Source organism: Delphinapterus leucas, chromosome 5, assembly GCF_059928025.1.
Source record: "Delphinapterus leucas isolate spDelLeu-1000000601 "Yukka" chromosome 5, BTC_Dleu_Yukka2, whole genome shotgun sequence".
Taxonomy (NCBI): Eukaryota; Metazoa; Chordata; class Mammalia; order Artiodactyla; family Monodontidae; genus Delphinapterus; species Delphinapterus leucas.
The window spans coordinates 71,267,560-71,289,416 of NC_143133.1; the positions used below are offsets into that span (position 1 = coordinate 71,267,560).

The 21,857-nt window shown below is 36.8% G+C and overlaps 1 protein-coding gene across 4 annotated transcripts in view; it reads left to right on the forward strand.

Moving 5' to 3' along the window:
* The window catches only part of SLAIN2 (SLAIN family member 2), a 94,480-nt gene that overhangs the window by 23,329 nt on the left and 49,294 nt on the right, over window positions 1-21,857 (forward strand). For 3 of the 4 annotated variants that reach the window (XR_016393274.1, XM_022564753.3, XM_022564759.3), the window contains exons 2-5: window positions 10,133-10,281; window positions 15,728-15,892; window positions 17,640-17,801; window positions 20,588-20,947. Coding sequence is in view for 3 of the 4 variants with exons in the window: in XM_022564753.3 (XP_022420461.1) it covers window positions 10,133-10,281; window positions 15,728-15,892; window positions 17,640-17,801; window positions 20,588-20,947 (836 nt within the window). In the remaining variant the exon portion in view is untranslated. The remainder of the gene's footprint in view (window positions 1-10,132; window positions 10,282-15,727; window positions 15,893-17,639; window positions 17,802-20,587; window positions 20,948-21,857) is intronic. The other variant, XM_022564764.3, reaches the window with a different exon arrangement.

Below are 21,857 nucleotides of genomic sequence, written 5' to 3' on the forward strand. Positions count from 1 at the left end.
TAGAACATATTGTATGTCCAAAAAATGATGATTGGTTATGATGAAACAAACAAAAGACTTATTCAAATTAAAAGAGTTTCTGGGGGCTTCCCTGGTGGCGCAGTGGTTGAGAGTCCGCCTGCTGATGCAGGGGATGCGGGTTCGTGCCCCGGTCCGGGAAGATCCCACATGCCGCGGAGCGGCTGGGCCCGTGAGCCATGGCCACTGAGCCTGCGCGTCTGGAGCCTGTGCTCCGCAGTGGGAGAGGCCACAACAGTGAGAGGCCCGCGTACCGCAAAAAAAAAAAAAAAAAAGAGTTTCTGGGAATTCCCTGGCTGTCCAGTGGTTAGGACTCATCAGCACTTTCACTACCAACGTGGCAAGGCCAAAAAAAACCCAATAATAAAAAAAAAGTTTCTGGTAAACATAAAATAGTAGGAATAAATATATGGTTATATCTTGTGAGGCAGCAGTTGATAAAATAACAAAAATAATGTGATGTAGGAAGTGTGTGAAGAGCTCAGGTTTTACACTTATAATGTGTATTTTCAGATCCTCATGTCATCACTTCTAGCTTTGGTAATTAATAAGTGATCTTGAGAAAACTAGTAGGAAAGGGAAGAAAGTTAAGGGACTGGAGAATAGGTTAAATTTAGCCTCTTAAAGACACTGGGATAATTTGATTACTGTCACTTGAGAGAGATCCTGGTCAGTGGTTATGGGTATTTTGAAAGGAATGAGGAGGGTAGAAATGGATATGAATTAAAACAGGAAGAATTTAGTTCTGCTGATCTTACAACTGGGGTCCCCAACTGGTACATCAAGTATAACTGTAGAATTTCCATGATTATAATTTTTCAGGAAAAAGGCAGTACTCTATTATGAATTTCTGTATAATTATTTCCTTCATTCATTCTGCAATATGGTGTTCCGTTTCTATAATACTGTGTGCCAGGCAGTTTTCTTTGGGGGTGAGGGTGAGGCATAAGGAATGATGTGAAATATTCCTGTCCCTGAGATGCTTGGAGTGCTATATGAGAGAGAGTTAAACAATTATATATAGCTTATATATACACACACAACTACTTTCCCCCATCCCCCCAAATGTATTTTATGCATTTTAACCATCTTGGTATCCCGTACACTTTAATAATAAGGAATCCTCACATACCCATTCTTATCTTTCTATGTGACTCAAAAGAAAAAGAGAAGAGATGGGACTTCCCTTGTGGTCCAGTGATTAAGACACCACACTCCCACTGCAAGGGGTGCGGGGTTCGATCCCTGGTTGGGGGAACTAAGATCCCACATGCCATTCAGGATGGCCAAAAACTTAAAAAAAAAAAAAAAAAAAGAGAGAGAGAGAAAAGAGAATGTCTGGGTTGCCTTTTTTTTTTCTTTAAAGGTTTTTTGCTTTTAATAAATTTATTTATTTATTTTTGGCTGCATTGGGTCTTCATTGCTGTGTGCGGACTTTCTCTAGTTGCGGAGAGCAGGGGCTACTCTTCGTTGCAGTGCACGGGCTTCTCATTGTGGTGGCTTCTCTTGTTGCAGAGCACGGGCTCTAGGCACGCGGGTTTCAGTAGTTGTGGCACACGGGCTCAGTAGTTGTGGCACACGGGCTTAGTTGCTCCGCAGCATGTGGGATCTTCCCGGACGAGGGCTCAAACCCATGTCCCCTGCATGAGCAGGTGGATTCTTAACCACTACGCCACCAGGGAAGTCCCTGGGCTGGTCTTAATATTAACTTTAGTTCCATAAGCAGAGTATAGTGTATTCTCTCTTCCTACTGTGGCGTAGCGTAAAGATATTGCCAAATTTTCTTTAGCACTTTAATTACCTGATATTTTATTTAATTATTTATTTTTTTGTAATTGCTATCTATGTATGCAATTGTAGCTAAGCAGATATGTATTAGTCAATATACATTAAAACTGTCTCTTTCTTTGCAGCTGTTGCCACAATTTGCAGTCTGGTATAGTTTGAGACTTCCAGTCTTCCTCATGTCTTTTCTCAAAACAAAACAACTCATTTTCTGATTGCCACACTCCCAGCTGGTCTCCCAGCAGTACACAATTATGCCTCAACACTAGATGTTTGTCTCTTTAAAGAAGTAATTTCCAACCTCAGTTTTGTGGCATCCCAAGGAATATCAAAATTGTTTTGATACTCTTAAAATTAAAAAACCCATGCCATACCAGAATGAGAATCAAGAGACTCATGGAATGAAAATGGAAGCATAGAGTGTCACTGTCTAAAAGTTTGGTATTTACTACTTTAAAACTTTTCTTCAGTCTGTTCTGCTTGCTCTGCCCTGTTTGTTGATTCACCATGTTGTGTTCTGCTATCATACCAGCAGTTTATATCTGTATCCTGCCCTGCAGCTATTGTCACTTCAGGGCTTGTAAACTGTTCTAAGACTTTATTAATGAATTTGCCTTGTAAATAATTACCACTATTATTTATTACTAAAATTTCAAAAAGACTCTTACTACATATGAACTGAAGATATTTTTCTTCAATTGAGTTGTGATTTTTTTTATTGTATTTAATAGTGGGATCTATTACAACTTTATATTTTGTGGTTCATAAGGCTTAGAAGAGAGCAGGGAACAGCAGGAGGCCATTAGAATGATTACTATATTGAAGCCTTTAAGTCAAGGATCTTGTACATTCTTTTAGAACAATGTATTAGTTGGTAAAGTATGTAAAGTATTAGTTGGTAAAGTTAAGAGCTTAGGTTCTGAAGCAATCCTGGTTTTGCCACTTAACAGCTATGTCACCTTGGACAAGTCATTTAGCTCACTGTGCCTCATTGACCTCGTCTGTAAAACAGGGATTATATTAGTACCTATCTCATAAGCTTATTGGGAAGATTGAAAGGGTTAGTATATTTTAAATACTGAGGAACTTCCCTGGTGGTCCAGTGGGCAAGACTCTGAACTCCTAATGCTGGGGGGCTGGGCTCGATCCCTTGTTGGGGAACTAAAATCTGGTGCAGCCAAAATAAATAAATAAATAAAATACTGAAACCATGCCTGGCATGTAATAAGCCCTTGATTAATAATAACATCAATTATTATTTCACATTGACTCAGGAAGGTTGTTAAATCATTATAAAGCAAGGTATCCTAATAGTTTATTAAATTATATTTAGGTGTGGGTATGGCCAAAGATACTTTTATTAATGAAAGTTTTAAAAAAAACATATACAATGGAATATTACTCAGCCATAAAAAGGAATGAAATAGTGCCATTTGTAGAGATGTGGATAGACCTAGAGACTGTCATATAAAGTGAAATAAGTCAGAAAGAGAAAAACAAATAGCATATAATATCTCTTATATGTGGAATCTAGAAAATGGTACAGGTGAACTTATTTGCAAAGCAGAAATAGAGACACAGATGTGGAGAACAAACTTATGGATACCAAGGAGGGAAGGGGGGTGTGGAATGAATTGGGAGATTGGGATTGACTTATATACACTACTATGTGTAAAATAGGTAACTAATGAGAACATACTGTATAGCACTGGGAACTCTACTCAATGCTCTGTGGTGACCTAAATGGGAAGGAAATCTAAAAAAGGAGAGGATATATGTGTACGTATAACTGATTAACTTTGCTGTATAGCAGAAACTAACACAACATTGTAAAGCAGCTATACTCCAATCAAAATTAACTTATAAAAAACAGTAAATGAGTTCAACATACATCTATTTCTTGTTCCTCTGCTCCCTTGTGTAGCTGACCAACTTTAGCCTTCTGCAATACCCCTTTGACATATCTGTCCGTCTTTACTCAACCCTTGGTCTTGTTCCCAGTGCCTTTTCTGAAGAAGTTACTCCACAGACCACCAACTCTGATCCATTGATTCCACATTCTGGGCAGACCTTTAAGCCTTTCCATCACCCTGATTTAAATATAAGCCTTTCCTTGACCTACTGTATAGTACAGGGAATGCTACTCAATACTCTGTAATGACCTATATGGGAAAAGAATCTAAAAAAGAGCAGATATATGTATATGTATAACTGATTCACTTTGCTGTACGCTAACATAACGTTGTAAATCAACTACACTTGAATAAAAAACTAAAAAAAAAATTCAAGCCTTTCCGGATGGACCTAGAGATTATCATACTAAGTGAAGTAAGTTGGGCAGAGAAAGACAAATATATGATATCACTTATATGTGGAATCTAAAAAAAAAGTGATAAAAATGAACTTATTTACAAAACAGAAGCAGACTCACAGACTTCGAAAACAAACCTGTGGTTACCGAAGGGGAAATGTCGGGGGAAGGGATAAATTAGGAGTTTGGGATTAACATATACACTCTACTATGTATAAAGTAGGTAATCAAGGGCCTACTGTATAGCACAGGGAACTCTACTCAATATCCTGTAATAACCTATATGGGAAAAGAATATGAAAATAATGGATATACGTATATGTATAACTGAATCACTTAGCTGTACACCTGAAACTAACACAACATTGTAAATCAACTATACTCCAATATAAAATAAAAATTAAAAGTAAATAAATAATAAAAATAAATTCAAATTTCCAATCTGAAAAAAAACCCCATAAAATTATAAGAATAGAAACAAAATTACAATCTCAAAATGGCCACTTTGAACTTACTTTGTTATGTTTCCTTTATCTTTTTTCATATGCACTTAAAAAACATTGTAATCATTGGTGTTTTGTTCAGGGTTCATTCAGATGCAAATATATAAGTCTGTAAATGTCATTACTATTGCAGGGAATATACGTTGAACTTTGTGAAGACAGAGGCTCTTTTCTTTTGCGTTGAATACACCTTACTCAGTAAATAGAGAAGTATGATTTTGAGGTATTAAAATCTGATGATTTTCCTTAGCCTGTAAAAAGTTTCCATACCAATCTACAGAAATTTATTTCAATAACAGTTTTGATATAATTTTTATTTTTACTTTAAATAAAGTTAAATCTTTGTTGTTCTTAGCTTTATTAGCCTACTTTCAGCTGACTGCAGCATGAAAAGTGATTACTGTGGTTACTATAAATTCAGTAAAGTGTCTCCAATTTCCCATCCTATCTCTGTCTTTTAATAATATGTCTGCTATGTGTATGCATAAAAAAGTCCCAAGAGACATACTGCAAACTGTAAATAACTTGGGAGGATAGAATTGGTAGGGGGAGGGAGGTTATTATCACTCCTTACATTTATACATTTCTATATTATTAAACTTTTTTTGTTTTGTTTTGTTTTTTAATTTTTGGCTGCGTTGGGTCCTCAGTGCTGCGCGCGGGCTTTCTCTAGTTGTGGGCGGGGGCTACTCTTCGTTGCGGTGCACGGGCTTCTCATTTCTCATTGCAGTGGCTTCTCTTGTTGCTGAGCACGGGCTCTAGGCACGTGAGCCTCAGTAGCTGCGGCACACAGGTTCAGTAGCTGTGGCTCAGGCTCTAGAGCACAGGCTCAGTAGTTGTGGCTCACGAGCTTAGTTGCTCCACGGCATGTGGAATCCTCCTGGACCAGGGATCAAACCTGTGTCTCCTGCATTGGCAGGCAGATTCTTAACCACTGCGCCACCAGGGAAGTCCCTAAAGTTGTTACTTTTACAAAATAGTTATATTCTTAGTTGTTTTTATCACCAGTCATATTATACAGGTATGTGTGACATATCGGACAAAGTATGATTTGTTATGATAAGTTTCATAACATTCATATTCTTAATTACATCTTTACTAGTTCTCTCACTATTAACAATAGACATAAATTATATTTAATGGTGTTTAATTCCTTTGTAATAATTGTCCTAAGGGAAAAAGCAACATCTTGAGAGACCAATTATTTCTAACATTTTTTTAACAGCTTTATTAAGATAGAATTTACATACATAAAATTCACCTGTTTTTAGTATTGAGTGATTTCTAGTATATTTACAGAGTAGTACAACCATGACCATAATCTTGGTTTAGAATATTTTCAGTATCCCAGAAAGGATCTTTGTACCCATTAGTAGTCATTTCCCATTTCTCTCTCCCCATCCCCTCTCCCATCCCTGGGCAACCACCAATCTATTTTGTCTCATAGATTTGCCTATTCTAGACATTCCATATGAATGGTATCATGCAGTATGTGGTCTTTTGTGGCTGACTTCTTTTACTTAGTTTAATGTTTTTGTGGTTTATCCATATTGTAGCATTTTTATTGCCCCGTAACACATTTTTAAATTTTTATTTATTTATTTATTTTTGGCTGCATTGGTTCTTTGTTGCTGAGCGCAGGCTTTCTCTAGTTGCGGCAAGCGGGGGCTACTCTTTGTGTTGGTGCGCATGCTTCTTATTACAGTGGCTTCTCTTGTCGCGGAGCATGGGCTCTAGGCTCTCGGGCTTCAGTAGTTGTGGCACGAGGGCTCAGTAGTTTTGGTGCACGGGCTTAGTTGCTCCGCAGCATGTGGGATCTTCCCGGACCAGGGCTCAAACCCGTGTCCCCTGCATTGGCAGGTGGATTCTTAACCACTGCGCCACCAGGGAAGCCCCTAATATAGTCTTATGACAGGTACTTAAGGAAGGTTTCCTTGAAGAAGGGACATTTAAGTTGAGACTTCGTAGAAAGTACGAATGGGCTGGCCGAAGTTGGGCAAGGGAGGGTGAGGTAACCAAGAAGTGGAATTGAGTTTGTTTAAGGCAAGGGGAACAGCATGCACAAAATGACCTAGAAGCAAAAGTGTTGGGCTTTTCAGGAGTAGAATTTAGTACCATATGGCTATTATTTAGATTTGAGTGGTGGAGAAGGGTGAGAAATGTAGCTAAAAAAAAAAAGGTACTGCAACAGTTAGATCATTGCTGTGTTTCAAGGACCATGGGGGCTGTGTTTTGGAAAAACTATCATAAGGGCAAAAGGAAACTGGCATAGAATTTTTAGCAGAGGAATATTAATAGTCAGATTCATATTTCAGAAAACAATTTGGCTGCAATATATAGAATGGATTGGAAGGGAGCAAGACCAGAGATTTTAAAATTTTTTAAAGACTGTTCATTTTCAGAATTCTTCTGGCCATTCTTTGTCTTTACATTTTCATGTAACTTTTAGAATTAGGTTGTCCATTTCTATAAAAATGCCTGCTGACATTTTTGTGGGGATTGTATTCTGCTGATCAGTTTGGAAGAATTGACATCTTGACAACACTGAGTCTTCAGATCTAGGAACATGGTACATCTCTCCATTTAAGTCTTCTTTCATTTCTCTCAGCAATGTTTTATTGTTTTCGGTGTACAACTCTTGCACTTCATTTGTTAAATTTATTCGTAAGTATTCTTTTTGATGCTCTTGTGAATGGAATTGTTATATTTATTTCATATTTAAGTTCATTGATATATAGAAATAAGTTGATTTTTTTTTTTTTTGACCTGTTGATCTCATATCCTGTGACCTTGCTAAACACATTAATTAAGTCTAGTTGATTTCGTTTGCTTTCAGTAGATTCCTACAAAGGATTTTCTATGTACAGGATCATACTGTCTGTGAATAAAGACAATTTTACTTTTTTCTTTCCCACATGGATGCCTTAATTTCTTGTTCTTGCCTTTCTGCACTGGCTAGACACTGTAGTACCACATTGAATAGAGATGTTGATAGTGTGCATCCTTAACTTTGTTCCCAGTCTTAGGAGAAGCATTCAGTCTTTTACCATTAGATCTATTTTCTGAAAGAGTTTGTATAGGATTGGCATTACTTTTCCTTAGTATTGATAAAATTAATAAGTGAAGGCATCTGGGCCTGGGCTTTTCTTTACAGGAAGATTTCTCATTACTAATTCAATTTATTTTTATAAATCTCTTCAGAGTCTCTATTTCTTCTTGAGTCCCATTTGATAACTTGTATCTTTCTAGGAATTTGACTATCCAGTCTTCCAGTCTATCTGTTTTGTTGGCATAAAGTTCTTCAAAATATTCCTTACAATTCTTTTAATATTGGTAGTGTTTGTAGCAATGCTTACTCCTTTTTTTTTTTAGTTTTATTGAGATATAATTGAGATACAGTACTGTATAAGTTTAAGGTGTACAGCATAATGACATTACTTACGTATTTTGCAAGATGATTACCACAATAAGTTTATTTAACATTCATCATCTCATACAGATACAAAAGAGGGGGGGAAGAAGAAGAAAATTATTGTTTTCCTTGTGTTGAGAACTTTTAGGAAATGTTGGGCTTTTTTGTTTTTGTTTTTGTTTTTAAATTGGAGTATAGTTGATTTACAGTATTGTGTTTCAGGTGTACAGCAAAATGAATCAGTTATACATACATGTATGTCCATTTATATTCTTTTCCCATAAATGCCATTACAAAACATTGTCTCTACTATAGTCTGTGCTATACAGTAGGTCCTTATTAGTTATATATAGTAGTGTGTATCACTCTTTCTTTCACATTTTGGAAATTCATGTGAAAGAAGCCAGACACACAAAACACACATTGTATGATTCTGTTTATATGAAATGTCTAGAAAAGAACATGGAGCAGAAAGCAGATTTGTTATTGCCTAGGGCTGGAGGTAGAAACGGAAAGGGGGTTTCTTTTTAGGGTGACAAAAATGTTCTAAAATTACATGGTGGTGATGGTTCGGGTAACTAAATACTAAATTCATCAAATTATACAATGAATTTTATGGTGTAGAAATTACACAGGCAAATTTTATGGCATGTAAATTACATCTTGAAAAGGCTGTTTTTAAAAAAAGTTGTAAGGTACTTTTAGCATCTTTAAAAATACAGAAACTACTATAAACTAAATGAATAAAACATCAATAATTCAAAATCAGTTTAAAACATCATAATCTCGCCTATACCAGGTGAATGGTAGGTAGCTTTCCTGTTTTTGTCAATGGCACTATAATTCTTTCAGTTACAACAGCTAAAAATTTAAGAGTAATTTTGTATTCTTCCATCTTTTTTTATTTCCTACCCTTATCAATTTGCCTACTAAAAACATTTTTTTCACTGATGCTTTTGAATTTCTTAAATAATAATATACAGTTCAGTCAAGAGGGACTGTTCTCTGATGGACACAGCCAATTTATTGATGGCTAATGTAACTTATAAGTTGAGATTGTCAAGATTTTACTTGTCAAGAAAACTTGAAAAATATTGCTTTATTCCCCTATTTCTGCTAAAATTAAGTCATAGAGGCCCAGTGGGAGAGCTGAACCTCCACCTCTATGCAGCATCAACAAGACAGGAGGAGGCAATGTCAGATGGGGCACTTTTTCTCCCTTTTCCCCATCCTCCATGAGTTAGTCAGGTGCAGTAAAGGAGCTGATTTTACATCCCATCCATCTGGAAGTGCAGTAATTTTGTTTACATCATAGATTTCACTTAAGTGTCTTAATTTGGAAACCACTCTGGTTAGAATTCAAGTAACTTCACATTTTTCATATAGAGTCACATTTGAAGTAAATTAACATCAATTGATGTAATCTGAACTAATCTGAGGAAAAACAAATGAAGTAGGAAGTATCTTCTCACCTTTTTGTTTTTATATACCTTCCCCAGGAGCTTATAAAATACTTTTCCTTTCTTCTTTACTGAAACTGAAGTAATTTCATAAATTGATTCATATTGTTATTAAGGATTTTTTAATGTATTGCTTTTCTCTGACGTATCATTTGAAAAAAGGGCTACAGAGTGGGTACTGCTTAAGTAAAAGGAATACATTACTAATGGTGAATGTGTGGTTTGTGGTAGGAAGGGAACTGGGAGTTGGAAAGCAAGGTATTTATCTGCCTTCTAGACAGGACTTAATGATATGGTTATATTAGGGAGTTAAGAACTATTGAAAACAGAATAAAATATTATAAAGACATGTTTCTTCATAGTTTTTGAAATGAGAGTAAAAGAGAAAAATAAGACACATTTTAGGACTGGACAGTTGGCCTCATTTGGGTTCATTTAATAGTTGAGATTTGGGCTTATATTGATGATTGTAGTGTCGTTTTCTTCCTGTGCAGAAAGTAAATGTGGGTGATTTTAAACATACTCCATCATTTTTACTCCCCATCCCCCAATTTAAATCTGTTCCAAAGGATCCCTATTTTATAACCTTGTGCTTAATAATTAACATTACCCTTTTTTGTTTTTGTTTTTTGTTTTCTTCTAGGCTGTATTCATCACCAAAGAAAAAACTTACACCAATGCAGAAATCAGTTAGTCCTTTAGTTTGGTGCAGGCAAGTTTTGGATTACCCAAGTCCTGATGTTGAATGTGCTAAAAAGTCTCTTATCCACAAACTTGATCAAACTATGTCAGGTATGTCTATAATTTTACTTGTAACTTCATCTCTTTGCTTTCTTTAATCAAAAAACAGATAAATGTTGACTGGTATGTTTTTAGGAAGGCAGTTCTTTGCTTGGGGGGTGTTTTCCAAATCACATTGTGCATGCCATCGTGAGTTTTTGCCATATGCACATAACCCTGTTCTGTTATTTTCTTAATAGCCTTTAAAAAAAATCTCCGTATTTTTATTTAGCTTCATCCTAAAAAATATCCATGAAATAATGGATTTTATGTAATAAGGTTTTTTCTGGTGCAAGCTAAAATAAATAACTATTTTAAAAAAATGTTTTGTCTGATATCATCTAAAATCATCTCACCAGCCTCAGGGAAATTCTGATGTGGTAGAAAGATACAAGTTGAGAAGCAAAGAGCCCTCATTCTCACTCTGTCACTTTGTTGCTATGTGACTCTGCGAATTATTTAACTTCTGTAAGCTCAGTTTTCTTATAAGCATGATGAACCCTGTAAGTGTTATTTAAGGATTAAATGATAATGTTGAAAGAGCCTAGCATGTTTTTCTGGCTCATGGTAGTGCTTAGTAAATGTATTCATTTCCCCTCTTTTTTTTTTTTTTTTAACTTGGCATTTTAAGTTAAACTGCTTTTATGTTCTATTGTTTAATAGCATTCACAAAGCTGACAAAATGTGTCGCTCTTTATGGCATTTAATGTAGCATGCCAGTGTGTTAGAAATGTAGGAAAAATATTATTGACTCTTTCTTGGAATTACTCTCAATCTTTTAAAAATATGTTTCAAAAAAAATTTAAAAATTAAAAAAAAGAATATCAGTTTCTGGGAATTCCTTGGGGGTCCGGTGGATAGTACTCAACGCTTGAAAGTGCTGGGGCCCTGGTTCAGTCCCTGGTCAGGGAACTAAGATACTGCAAGCCTCGCAGCGAGGCCAAAAAAAAAAAAAAAGAATATCAATTTCCTGGAATGCTCATGTAGTAAAAGATTGATGCATGATTACTAATCCTAAATAGAGTTTTGCTTTGTGTTTACTTGGCAGCCATGTCCTTAAAATTGCTTTTTTTTGGCTTTGTTATTGAGGTACGTGCTCTTTTTTAGAGTGTAAGCTGCAGATGGTCAGGGGAAGCAGGGGGGAGCCTACACAGTTAAACTGTCATATAGTAAAGTGTAGTTTGTTGTGGCAGGAGCAGTGGTTATTATAAGAAAATAATGTATGGGATGGACATAGGAGAGAAAACCAAAGCTGTTGCACTTCAAAAGTAGCAATTGGAGTGAGTAGCTTTTTGCTTTATTATAACAAAGGCATTAAAGATAGTAGGAGCATGTAAGAAAAGCTGTTACTCTTGAACCAAAACTAGGTGTAATCAAGTACTGGATCTGCTTAACAGTGTTTAGATTTTATAGCTGTATGCACAGAGCAATAGCTATAGCTGTATATATTTAAAGAAAAATAATTTGGCTGTTGCAAGTTTGAACCTTGTAGTCCTAAACCTCTCTTTTCCCAAGTTAAAGGGAAGATTGTTCTTTAAATGTATTTTTTTGATAAGGCAAAGCTTCCTAGGAACTTAGCTCTTATATTCTAGCACAGCCGTTTTCTACTCCATCATACTCAGCTTCTCTTTAGTGTACCAGCACGTGTTCCTAAGATATTCTTCTCTTGTTTTTTTGATAGCGCATTATCTTTTTTACCCTTATTCTCCCTCCGGTTTTCTTTTCAGTCTTCTTTAAAGTTTCTCCCTTCTCTGCCCATCTTTTTGTGTGTGTTTTGGGGGGGGGATAATATTTATATAGCACACATTTCCCACTTTCACCATTTTTAAATATACAGTTCATACAGTTCAGTGGCATTAAGTACATTCACATTGCCATCACTACTCTCTATCTCCAGAACTTTTTTGTTATCCCATATTAAAATTCTGTACCCATTAAACTTCCCATTCCTCCTGCCTTCCCCCCACCCCCGCCCCATCTGCCCAGGTCTCTCTTTTGCCCCATTTCTCTCTGTTTTGATGATTTCATCCATTCATACTATATCCAGTATCATCTTTATTCAAACTAATCTCCTTTATTTATGCATATAATCAATATTTTTTGAGAGCCTGTTATGTATCAGGCGTTGGGGAAAGGGTAGCAGATACATGATGAAGAAAGACTAACACTGTACCTGCACTCACGGAGTTTGGCATCTAGTAGGGGAAACATGTTAATAAAATAATTTTTATAACTGGTGATATATAATAAAAGAATGATCTACAGTGCTTTGAGCTTGGAGAAATTAGAATTTTACTTCAGGAAGTAATGTTTGGCCTGAGTCCTAAAGATTCAGGAAAATTTAAGTGGGCTAAAGGGGAAGGCGACAGAGGGAGTAGAATGTTCCAGGTGGTGAGAACAGTGTGTGCAAAGGCTCTGTGGGAGGCCTTTGGGAGCATATAGGAGGGAGCCTGGTGTACATGAGGAACTGGACATGAAGTCAGAACAATATGTAGGAGCCAGACTCTGCAAGGCCTTAGAGACCATGTTAAAGGTTTTGGACTTTATTCTAATATTCTAAAAGCAATGGGAAGATACTGACGGGTTTTATTCAAGGGTATGGTATGTGTTGGCAGGAAGAAGAAATGATAGGATTTGCACGTTGATGAGGACATGCTTAGCTGTAGTATGGAGAGTAGATTGGAGAGGGCCAAAAGTGAACCGTAGGATGCTTTTGAGGAGGGTTGATGATGATAGCTGGGTAGTGTGTGTTGGGGGGAAAGGGTCGTAGTGGAGATGAAAAGGTGTGAAAGGAAAAAGGAATGAACCAAATATGAGGAAATGAGGGAGAAGAAAGTATCAGCAGTGATTTCTAGGTTTCCAGCTTGTGTAATAGGATGAATGTTGTTATCATTCTGAGATAGAGACCCCAGGAAGAGAATTTGTTTTAGCTCGAAAATAATGAGTTTGGATTTGGACTTGTTGGCTCTGGGGTGCATTTGCCATACCCTCAGGGAAAACATTAAATGGGCAGCATATATGGGACTGAAGCTCATGGAAACTTAGGCCTGGAGATATAAATAATGGATATTTGGGGGAATAGAGATAATAACTAATGTTGTGAGTATGAATGAGATTTCTCAAGAAAAAGAATATGGTTTAGAGTGAGAAGATAAAAGAGTTGAGAACTTGAAATGCTAGTGATTAAATAACCAAATAAAGAGAGACTGCGCTTCAAAGGAAATAGAAGAGTAAAGAGATAGGAAGGAATGAACACCCCTATTTCTGCTCAGGTTGATATATTGAGATCATGCTACATACTAAATATGTTTCGTGGTGTCTTGTCTCATGGTGAATATGTAGAAAAATATGTAGAAAACTATACTGACCAACTTACCACACTATCCAACTAAACAAAAAAACTAAACAGAAAGCATGTGTTACTCCTCCCAAAACCAGTGCTCTGCTTATAGGCAAACCAGAAACTTCAGAAACATCTTATTGTTTTTTCCCTTTAGAAATCCTTACCAGGTTTTTTTTTTGTTTTTGTTTTTTTTGCGGTACGCAGGCCTCTCACTGTTGTGGCCTCTCCTGTTGCGGAGCACAGGCTCCGGACGCTCAGGCTCAGCGGCCATGGCTCACGGGCCCAGCTGCTCCAAGGCATGTGGGATCTTCCCGGACTGGGGCACGAACCCGTGTCCCCTGCATCAGCAGGCGGACTCCCAACCACTGCGCCACCAGGGAAGCCCCGGTTTTTAATATTTATCCTTTTCTTCCTTTTTTTTTTTTGGCCACTTTTATTGCCTAGTTCAGTCTAATCTATTTAACATTAGAATTTCCATCAGTTTTTTTTCCTTAAGCTGATTGGATTATATTACTCTTGCTCAAAAGTCCCTGATGGTGTTATCACTGCTACTGAACAAATTTCAGACTCCTGAGCATAGTATTCCAGGCCTCCTGTGACCTGGCCCCAGCTGGTTGTTTCTGTTTTGTCCCTCACCATGAACTTTACCTTTCTAGATTACTCACTGTTATTCCCTGGACACTCTATGCATTTTCAAGGCATGGTTTTAGTTTATGTTATAAACACAGATGAAAACATATACTTTCCCCACTTCCAGTGTCCTACCAAATTATCCTCTCAAGACTGCTCCAGTGCCTCTCCTTCCAAAAAGCCTTACTACCTAGTTTCTCTCAGTTGTAATGAATTACTCCTATCTCATCATTTCCATTAGCCTCTTTGCGCCTTTATGATAGTACTCATTTCATTTTGCCGTGAAATCACTGTTTTTTCTGCCTGCACTACTTGGCTTTAGGCCTCTTGAGAAGAAGTACCATGTCACATTTGTGTATTTATTCTGCATAGTACTTTGGTGATGGTCATAAATATGAATAAGCTGTAGATTTTAGAATAGGGTGAAGAAAAGAAAAAATATTTTAAGTATTAATTTTTCTTGTATATAATTGATATCTTAGCCCTACTTTCATACTATTTTTATAATTTTATATGCATAGCACAAATTTTTCCCCTTTTTTGGCAGAAGTATTCTCCTTGGTCCAGAAAATGGGGCGGGGGTGGGTTCTTTTTAAAAAAAGAATTCTTGTATGTTTGACCTTAATCTGGCCTAAATAGTATTGCTTTATTTTTTCAAAAATCCAAACTTTGGAACGACTATTTTTAAAACTCATTATTTCATAGTTTTTTGTTGTTATTAGCAGTATGTGTTTGTTATAGAAAAATGAGACAACACAAATATGCTTTTATATTCATTTTATTTTTAAAGGCCATTCAAGGTTGACACAGTTGGATTAAACTTTCCAACAAGATAGAAGTAACTTAATTTAGTAACTAATAATTTGTTGAGGAGATATTCTTCCTATAGTATTATTTCTGTTTGGTGTGGCTCCTGTTTTATTTGCATAACAAAATTTAAGATAGTGGAAATATTTTGTTGGGATTATTAATGTGATATATTTCTCTCCACTACTATAGAAATGTTTCTGTGTTTAAACTGAGATAATGACTTACTAAATTTCCTAATTGGAAAATTTTTTTTATATAAATTTATTTATATTTTTAATTTTTGGCTGCGTTGGGTCTTCGTTGCTGCGCACGGGCTTTCTCTAGTTGGAGCGAGTGGGGCCTACTCTTCATTGCGGTGCGCGGGCTTCTCATTGCAGTGGCTTCTCTTGTTGCAGAGCATGGGCTCTAGGTGCATGGGCTTCAGTAGTTGTGGCACATGGGCTCAGTAGTTGTGGCTCGCAAGCTCTAGAGCACAGGCTCAGTAGTTGTGGCGCACGGGCTTGGTTGCTCCGCAGCATGTGGAATCTTCCCGGACCAGGTCTCGAACCCTTGTCCCCTGCATTGGCAGGCGGATTCTTAACCGCTCCGCCACCAGGGAAGTCCCCCAGTAGGAAAACTTTTGCGATGTTATTAGCCTTTTCTTCAATTTGATTTTTCCCCTTGTCATTAATGCAGCTCTCAAGAGGCAGAATTTGTATAATAATCCTTTCAACTCCATCAGTTACACAAGTCCTTACAGTCCAAATGCCAGTAGCCCATACAGCAGTGGTTTCAATTCTCCGTCCTCAACCCCAGTGCGACCTCCTATAGTCAAACAGCTAATACTTCCTGGAAATTCAGGTAAGGAGAGACAAAATGGAGTAATTAAGAAATGGTTTTTAACTTACTGCCCTGCCTCAGAAAATAACTTACTCATCAGTAGTTCAAGTTCCTTTATTTATGAAACCTCCAACTGGTTAGAGAAGATATCATTGAGGTGCTACTTAGCACCAGGTAGTATGATACTGGGCACCAGTGATACAGATAAGCCAAGTTACATTCATAAAGTTTTCTTTAGCATGTGTGTAAAAGTTTTTTAATGTGGCTTGATAAAATAGCGTCACAGGCTTTATTTTTTTAACCAGTAGATGCTTACTGAGTAGCTTGCTTAGGTTGTAAAAGCTACAGAGTTAAACTCTTCTAATAGGAGTTTTAATAAGCTTTGATATTGTAGTTAAATAATAGTACAAGGCTGTATGTGAATGTGCCAAGAGGGTGTTTAGAGCTCTAAATGATATGGGAGAGGGATAGATTGCTATAATTGGGGGAAGAATGTTCTGCTGTGGTTCTGTGACTGAGACTGTTATTCTGTAGCTTACTGTTCTTTAGATTTCAGCATTCAGTTACTCTTATTACTGCTATTGGTATGATTAATTATCATAGCTTCCTTAAAAATTAAAGTATTATTAACCACCTCAAACTTTTGACTTGTATACTCCCTAGTCTCATCACTTATTGACCCTGAAGTTTGTTCTGTACGTAGGTTGTTACTTGCTACTTATTTCACCCATGACTGTTGTACTAAAAAGGTTGTATTTGTTTAATATAGAGAATTTTATTCAGGCACTATTTGAGACTGACCTTATAGTACTTTTCCTATCATGTGCACTATGCTCTTCTTGACAACATAAACTGTTTCGTATTCTTCTTGCTCTTTTTATGTGCCATTCGTGTTGGAGCTGACTCTTATGGTGAAGGATTCTGGAAAACAAGTTTCAAATAAATCTGTATTAGAAATATTGGTGACAGTCCTGGGATTTTTTAAATTCTTCATTAGAAGTTGATGATCTGATGAAAGCATTTCCTTAGAAACAAATTAGAGTCTTTTGGATATGTATATGCTTTATTCCTCTGACCTGTCTTCTATCCCCCTTTTGGTTTACAGTGATAAAATGAATTTTTTCATCCAGTCATTTTCTTCATCCCATCTTTGTGCTTCACTAGTTAACTTCAGAGAACTCCTTGGATCCCCATTACTAGTTTAGCGAAGGAATTTTGTAAACATGGCATAATGTAGGAGAAATGAGCTTAGTGTTCTTTTTTTGGTTTCTTCCTAAATCTCTAAGGAGTCCTGATTTTCCTCAAATTATAGCTTTCTTGTTTAGGAAAAGTAGGTGCTTTATTCAAGGGAAAAGATGGTGGTATTTGCTAGTGACTGAATTTGGGAGGAGAAAACACATCTTAAATTAATCTATTTATAGAGTAGTTTCATTGGCTACCTTGTAAAAGTTGAAATCCTATAGCATGTATTATTGAACATTAATTACTTGCCAGGTACTGTTTTAAAAACTTAATTGTTTCATAAGAATATAGATAAGTTATAGCTATAAGAAAATGTGTTTTGTATTTGTCATTATATATGAAGGAGTCTCTGTAGCCCTCTTTATACTTAATCAGGACAATTTTTAATTTTAACATTTGCGAATTTTATAAACAGAAAAGGCAGAATAACAATGAACTGAATCCAAAGATATAATATCAAGTTAATTGCAACAGATGTTTATTCAACTTTTGTTTCACTGAAGTTTGAATCATTTTCTTTTTTAAGGTAATTTGAAAAGTTCGTCAGACAGAAATCCTCCACTCAGTCCTCAATCCTCTATAGACAGTGAATTAAGTGCTTCAGAATTAGATGAAGATTCAATTGGATCCAATTATAAGCTAAATGATGTAACTGATGTGCAGATTCTAGCTCGGATGCAGGAAGAAAGTAAGTATTTTAATTGTTAAAGTTGTGGTCTTTCATTACTGTACAAATTTGTTGTTGTTATTAAATATGTCAAAGTGTCGTGGAATAATAATGTAGTAAGAATAGAAATGTTGAAATTTCAGAGGCTTTTTCAACAAGTGGACTGGTTTGTTCATTAACTTGTTTTTAGAGTCCATAGTATGTAGAGCGGTTTGCTGTGTGAGGAGCAAAGAAAAACAGGCTATGCTCTGCTTCTGTGACTGGTAATCATACCCTGCATGTTACTCTACACTGTAACTCTGTAGTTATTACTCGGTTGCTCTGTGTTTTCTTAGTGTAGACCAGAGTTTCTCAACTGTTCTTTCATTATTGCCTCCCCAAGGAGCCGATTTAGACATTTTCCCCCCTTTTTAGCCACCCCCACTCCCGTTAAATTTTAATACCGTTGATATACTGTATATCTCTTTTTGTACTGTAAGGGCTACAAACTATTATGATATCTAAGATTTTTTTCACATCCCCCAAATCATTTTTTTTCTCCTTGGGGGCAAATTTTATCTTTCTTAGAATGTTTGGTGTAGTCTGTAAAAAAGACCTTCATGGGAAAATCGGGATTGTGACATTAAGTTAAATGAAGCATGTGATGTTGCTTTGCAAAGTGGTCCTTGCAACTTTTTAGGTCACATATACCTTTGAGAATCTGATAAAAGTGTTGTCCCCTGTCATTCCCAAAATATGCATACACACAAAATTTTTCATACTATTTCAAGGGCTCATTAGTGCCCTGACTCTCATCTGAATGTAAGATGTTGGTGATAGTATTATTCTTGCCTGTATATTTTATTGTATGATGCCATAGGCTTAACTGTGAAGGAAGCAGTCTCTCTAACCTTCATAATGAAAAGATCCTTGAAACACAGATTTCAGAGTCTTGACAGTTGGCTGAGGTAATGGAGCAATGCTATAGTTTAGTTCAAATTTTTTCTGTTTAGGTCCTTTCTTTTATGTAAATATGTAGTAAGTTTTATCAAGCTATAACATTTATTAAGAAACTGCAATGTTTCTCACTCTGCTAATTCTTGTCTCATTTTCACACATCTTCCCTTAGAAAGATAGAAAGCTTTGGTGCTTGTTTTATCTATCTTTAGCCCTAGAAACTAATAACATTTTACCCTTTTCTTCTGTAACTTTGTGTATGTAACTCCTCACTGGGAGTATGGTATTGTCAGCTAGTGAGGGGTTACTTATTATCATGGATGTGAAAAAAGAATAAAGAATGCTGTGTAACTACCAGTTAGAATAAACTCACTCATTTCTTCTTTGAATCCTGACTTTTTAGACTGCAGTATTTTGTTAGAAATTCAACCAGCTATTTGCTGTAGTTTTCATATTGTGTGTTGGTAATGCATAATAGAAATTTTAGTCTTACTTTAAAAATCCTTTCTAAGCTATTCACACGCACAAATATTTCTTTTCCTGGTGAATTTTTTAAAAAATAAAACAAAAAATGCTGAAAATGTGTGTGATACCTCCTTGAAAGCACCAGCTTTTTTTTTTTTTTTTTTTTAAAGAGAGAATGATTTTCCTTTTTACAACATTGTTTCTCCCATTCTTTGGTAACAAAAATGAAGAGTAACAGATTTGGGCGTTTGCCTGGTTAAGCTCCCTCATTTTTAAAATGAGAAACACACAATCCCATAGTGGTTGTGACTTCCCTAAGACCCCCTTGTTAATGGAGAACCTGCATTGGGATCTGGATTTTTCTTTTTTAAAACACCACTCTTCTCACTGGTCTGTCATCTTTTGCTAGGTGACTTTAGTGCCATGTTTGCTATAACATGACACTAAGTAATTTGTTGGTTGCTACAGTGGTCCCCAAACCTGACCAAAGGGCTAGACGGGCCCTAGGAATCTAGTTTTACAGGTACCCTGGTGTGATTCTCATCCACTACTTTGGGGAACCATGTTGATATCACTTTCTGTGAATGAATATATAACTTAAAAGTTTGATACTTCCCTAGAACAGATCTTTTGGGCTAAACTGCCAATAGTTTGCAGGACTTCCTCAAAATGTTATCTAAACTCCATACATTTTTTTCAATTGTAATTTTTTTTCTCGTTGAATATCTATCAGCATTTGTTTTTATTCTAGAAGGTTTTATACTATTTGAAGGGCTCCTAAGGTTGCTTGGGTATTTCTGGAGGTATCAATATAATTAAGGGACTCCTTTGAAAATTCTTACTTGATGGCTTAGAATTTATCTTGTTTTATTGAAGTCTCTTAGGTTATGAAACAACTGAAATTATGTTTGTGTCCAAGTATTGAATTCCTAAGAGTGGGATAGAAGTTTCCTTCATCATCTTCTTGAGTAAGATTAATGCAAGGATTCAGTATCCAGGGAGTATATTTACTCACTGATGTATTCTTTACACTGGTTGGGCAGTAATTGTTTTCCTTCAGTATTCCTTTAATGTTAATCTCAAATTTGGATTACTGTCTTTTGGAGTAGAAATATTTTTAAATTTATTGTTCTATTTTTAATATAGATTTCGGATTCAAGAAGAAATGTTGAAATTGGGCAAAAATTTATGAATTTCATTTAATTTAAAAATAGCCTTTTAGATGTGGTATATGCATCCTTATGTGTGGGAAAGTCTAAGGTGAATCAAGTGAAAGGGAGTTTTCCTTTACACGTTATACCCTATTTGAATTTCTCAATGATAATCTTTTGCTTTTAAACCTTAAAAATATTTAAATGTTTAAAAATAAAACTAAAGAAATAAAATAACACATTCATTATTGTCAGGTCTCCGGCAAGAATATGCAGCCACCGCGTCTCGGCGCAGTTCTGGTTCATCTTGCAATTCTACAAGACGGGGTACTTTTAGTGATCAGGAACTTGATGCACAAAGTTTAGATGATGAAGATGACAATATGCATCATGCAGTATACCCTGCTGTTAACAGGTTTTCACCATCACCACGCAATTCACCTCGACCATCTCCTAAGCAGTCACCCCGAAATTCACCTCGTTCTCGATCTCCTGCTCGGGGAATAGAATATAGTAGAGTGTCCCCACAGCCTATGATTAGCCGCTTACAGCAACCTCGCCTTTCCCTTCAAGGCCATCCCACAGATTTACAGACAACCAGTGTTAAAAATGAAGGTAACTATAATGTCTGGAAAAACTTTGTCCTTCAGGGCTTCCCTGGTGGCGCAGTGGTTGAGAGTCCGCCTGCCGATGCAGGGGACGCGGGTTCGTGCCACGGTCCGGGAAGATCCCACGTGCCGCAGAGCGGCTGGGCCCGTTGAGCCATGGCCGCTGAGCCTGCGCGTCCGGAGCCTGTGCTCCGCAACGGGAGAGGCCACAACAGTGAGAGGCCCGCGTACCGCAAGAAAAAAAAAAAAAAATTTGTCCTTCATATTTCAGTATGAAAGTAACAGTTTTTACCAAGGTTCTGTATTTTAGAAAGTAGATCAAGAATTTAGACAGTTTATTGTTTTATTAATACTGAGTCAGGGACTTCCCTGGTGGCACAGTGGTTGAGAATCCGCTTGCCAATGGAGGGGACATGGGTTTGCGCCCTGGTCTGGGAAGATCCCACATCATGCCATGGAGCAACTAAGCCCGTGCGCCACAACTACTGAGCCTGCGAGGCACAGTTACTGAAGCCCACGAGCCTAGGGCCCGTGCTCCATGACAGGAGGAGCTACCACAATGAGAAGCCTGTGCACCGCAAGGAAGAGTAGCCCCCGCTTGCCTCAACTAGAGAAAGCCCACGCGCAGCAGCGAAGATCCAACGCAGCCAAAAATAAATTTATTTTAAAAATACTGAGTCAATGCAAAAATAAAGGAAGAAGTGAATTTAATTTTACTTGATTATGTTAGTTTTGCTTTGTTATACTCATGAAGTGATCTGTGTATAGATTTTTTTTTTTTTAATTTATTTTTGGCTGCATTGGATCTTTGTTGCTCCGCGCGGGCTTTCTCTAGTTGTGGCGAGCAGGGGCTGCTCTTCGTTGCAGTGTGCGTGCTCCTCATTGTGGTGGCTTCTCTTGTTGTGGAGCACAGGCTC